The sequence below is a fragment of the Rhododendron vialii genome, chromosome 1a (assembly GCF_030253575.1).
Source record: "Rhododendron vialii isolate Sample 1 chromosome 1a, ASM3025357v1".
NCBI lineage: Eukaryota > Viridiplantae > Streptophyta > Magnoliopsida > Ericales > Ericaceae > Rhododendron > Rhododendron vialii.
In genome coordinates, this window is record NC_080557.1 from 18547427 (window position 1) to 18549405 (window position 1979).

Consider the following 1979-nt stretch of genomic DNA (forward strand, 5'->3'; position numbering starts at 1 on the left):
CCCGGGCTCCTCGGAGAGGCATGGAGATACTGTCAGGAGAGCACCAGAGTGAGGGAGAGAGAGAGGAGTGATGGTAGCCGGGTTGTGGCATGCCAGAGAGATTTTTTCATGTAAATTGTATTTGTTTTGTGAATAATATAATTACAGAGTTTTTCCTCGTATCTCTCGTGTTTATGCTTGATTGTTTGAGTGCTTGTTTTTGGGGGTACGGATTTGAGGGTCGGGTTCGACCCAACAGTTTTATTGGTTTGCAAATAGGTTCTCTTAAATTGAACTGAATCATACTAATTCGGATCGAATTAGAACCAAACCGTAATCCACACATTCAAATGGGCTTGGTAATTAATTTCATGGGTTTCGAAAATCAGTTGGTTTTCACAATCTTCCCATCGATAGAATTTGGTTTGGCTTTCGATACTTAAAAGGAATGCCAATTGTTTTTCATGGTCTTATATTATATGATGCTACTATATATTCAACATGGATGGATATTAACCCAAGAGGCCTCAAGAACATGAAAAGAAAAAAAAATAAAGATGCAAAATATATAAATTAAGCACTTAGCATGTAATGTCAAGAAGAGAAGGATACATTTAAATTTAATGGCCTTTCATTTTCGCTCGACGAAGCACCCGAAAAATTGCTAGCACCACCGCCGGCAGAGTTTCCACTCTGCTCTCCGCTACCCCTATCGCCACCCATCACAACCACCGCCCCAAACTTCACTTGCCTTTTTCCGGTGGGAGAATTCACAGTTTGGTCACTTGGGAATGTAAAACTAACGTTCCTGGCGGAATTGGCAGCCGGCTTCCCACGATTGCCGATGCCACCGCCGGCATAGTCTTGTCGGACGCAAGGTTTGATGAAGGCGTAGATGTATGTCAGGAACCAGAAAATCCACGGGAGGCCTATCAAAGCAAAGGAAAAAATGGGAAACCAGGGCTGGGAACCCTTTACGTCAAGAAGCCAACAGGTGAGGAGAATTCCACCGGTTAGGGAAGAGAGGAAGAAAGAACAAGAGATGATGGGGACTCTGAAATCTCTCTCTCTCCCCTGTTCCATTGTATGTACGTCCCTCCTCCCCACTGGAGTATTTATCTCCTCTATCTCTTATTTTTTAAATGTTTTTCTCCCTCTTCCTTGGAGGTCTGGATTTAATTAAGGTACGTATTTTGCAATCTCTCTCTCTCTCTCTCTCTCTCTCTCTCTCTCTCTCTCTCTCTCTCTCTCTCTGTTGCAGGAACTCTAACCAGGGAAGAATAAAGAAACGAACAAATTAAGCATTGAAAGCGGGGGTGGTTTTGACAAACCAATGGCTTGGCATAATGGGTGCCCCCAATTGAAAGCAGGGGTGGTCATAGTGGAAGGTTGGGGAACATTATTTGGATCCGGAGGTGCTTTTAGTGCATCCCATGTAGTGCACGTGTAGGCGATACACAGCCGTTGATCTCATCAATCAACGGTCCATATTAAAAAATCAATTATGACCAGTGATAAATGATTCTTATAAGTCATAATTAAAAATTGGTGAAAGTACATAAACACCACCTCAACTATCACTTTTTCTCGTAAATACCTCATCACATTTAAAATCGTCCATGGAGACCCCCTCACCTATTCTCATTAACTAAATAACACTCTCCCGTCTTAGAACTGTTTGTCTTCGAACTATTTACTGAAAGGTCACATGTCAGCAAATTGGGCATTTTTGGCCCTTTCACAATCCACATCCCTGGGGTCAAACCTAGAAACTAAGGTTTCATCTCCAAATCCTATCCCCTCCTCCAATTCAGCCCCAATTCCCAAATAGCACTACAATTAAAGTTCTAGCCCTATCAAAAGCCAAATCTTTTGGGGCGCCGCTATTCGCAGCCCTCTATTTACTCCCGTAGCCCACTAAATTTCGGTAAATGATTGTTGAAAATCATAAATAACATTTCGGTAAATTGCTGTTGAAAACAAGATTATATTTCGGTAAC

The 1979-nt window shown here is 42.2% G+C and overlaps 1 protein-coding gene across 1 annotated transcript; it reads right to left on the reverse strand.

The window, feature by feature from the left end:
- Nucleotides 1-430: 430 nt before the first annotated feature.
- Nucleotides 431-1223, reverse strand: LOC131326186 (uncharacterized). Its single transcript, XM_058358843.1, has one exon. The coding sequence runs from the start codon at nucleotides 1060-1062 to the stop codon at nucleotides 574-576; it is 489 nt and encodes a 162-aa protein (XP_058214826.1). The 5' UTR covers nucleotides 1063-1223; the 3' UTR covers nucleotides 431-573.
- Between the last annotated feature and the right edge of the window lie 756 nt (nucleotides 1224-1979).

Coding starts and splice junctions, on each gene's coding strand:
- LOC131326186 (XM_058358843.1), bottom strand. CDS start 1,062: ATGGAACAGGGGAGAGAGAGAGATTTCAGAGTCCCCATCATCTCTTGT.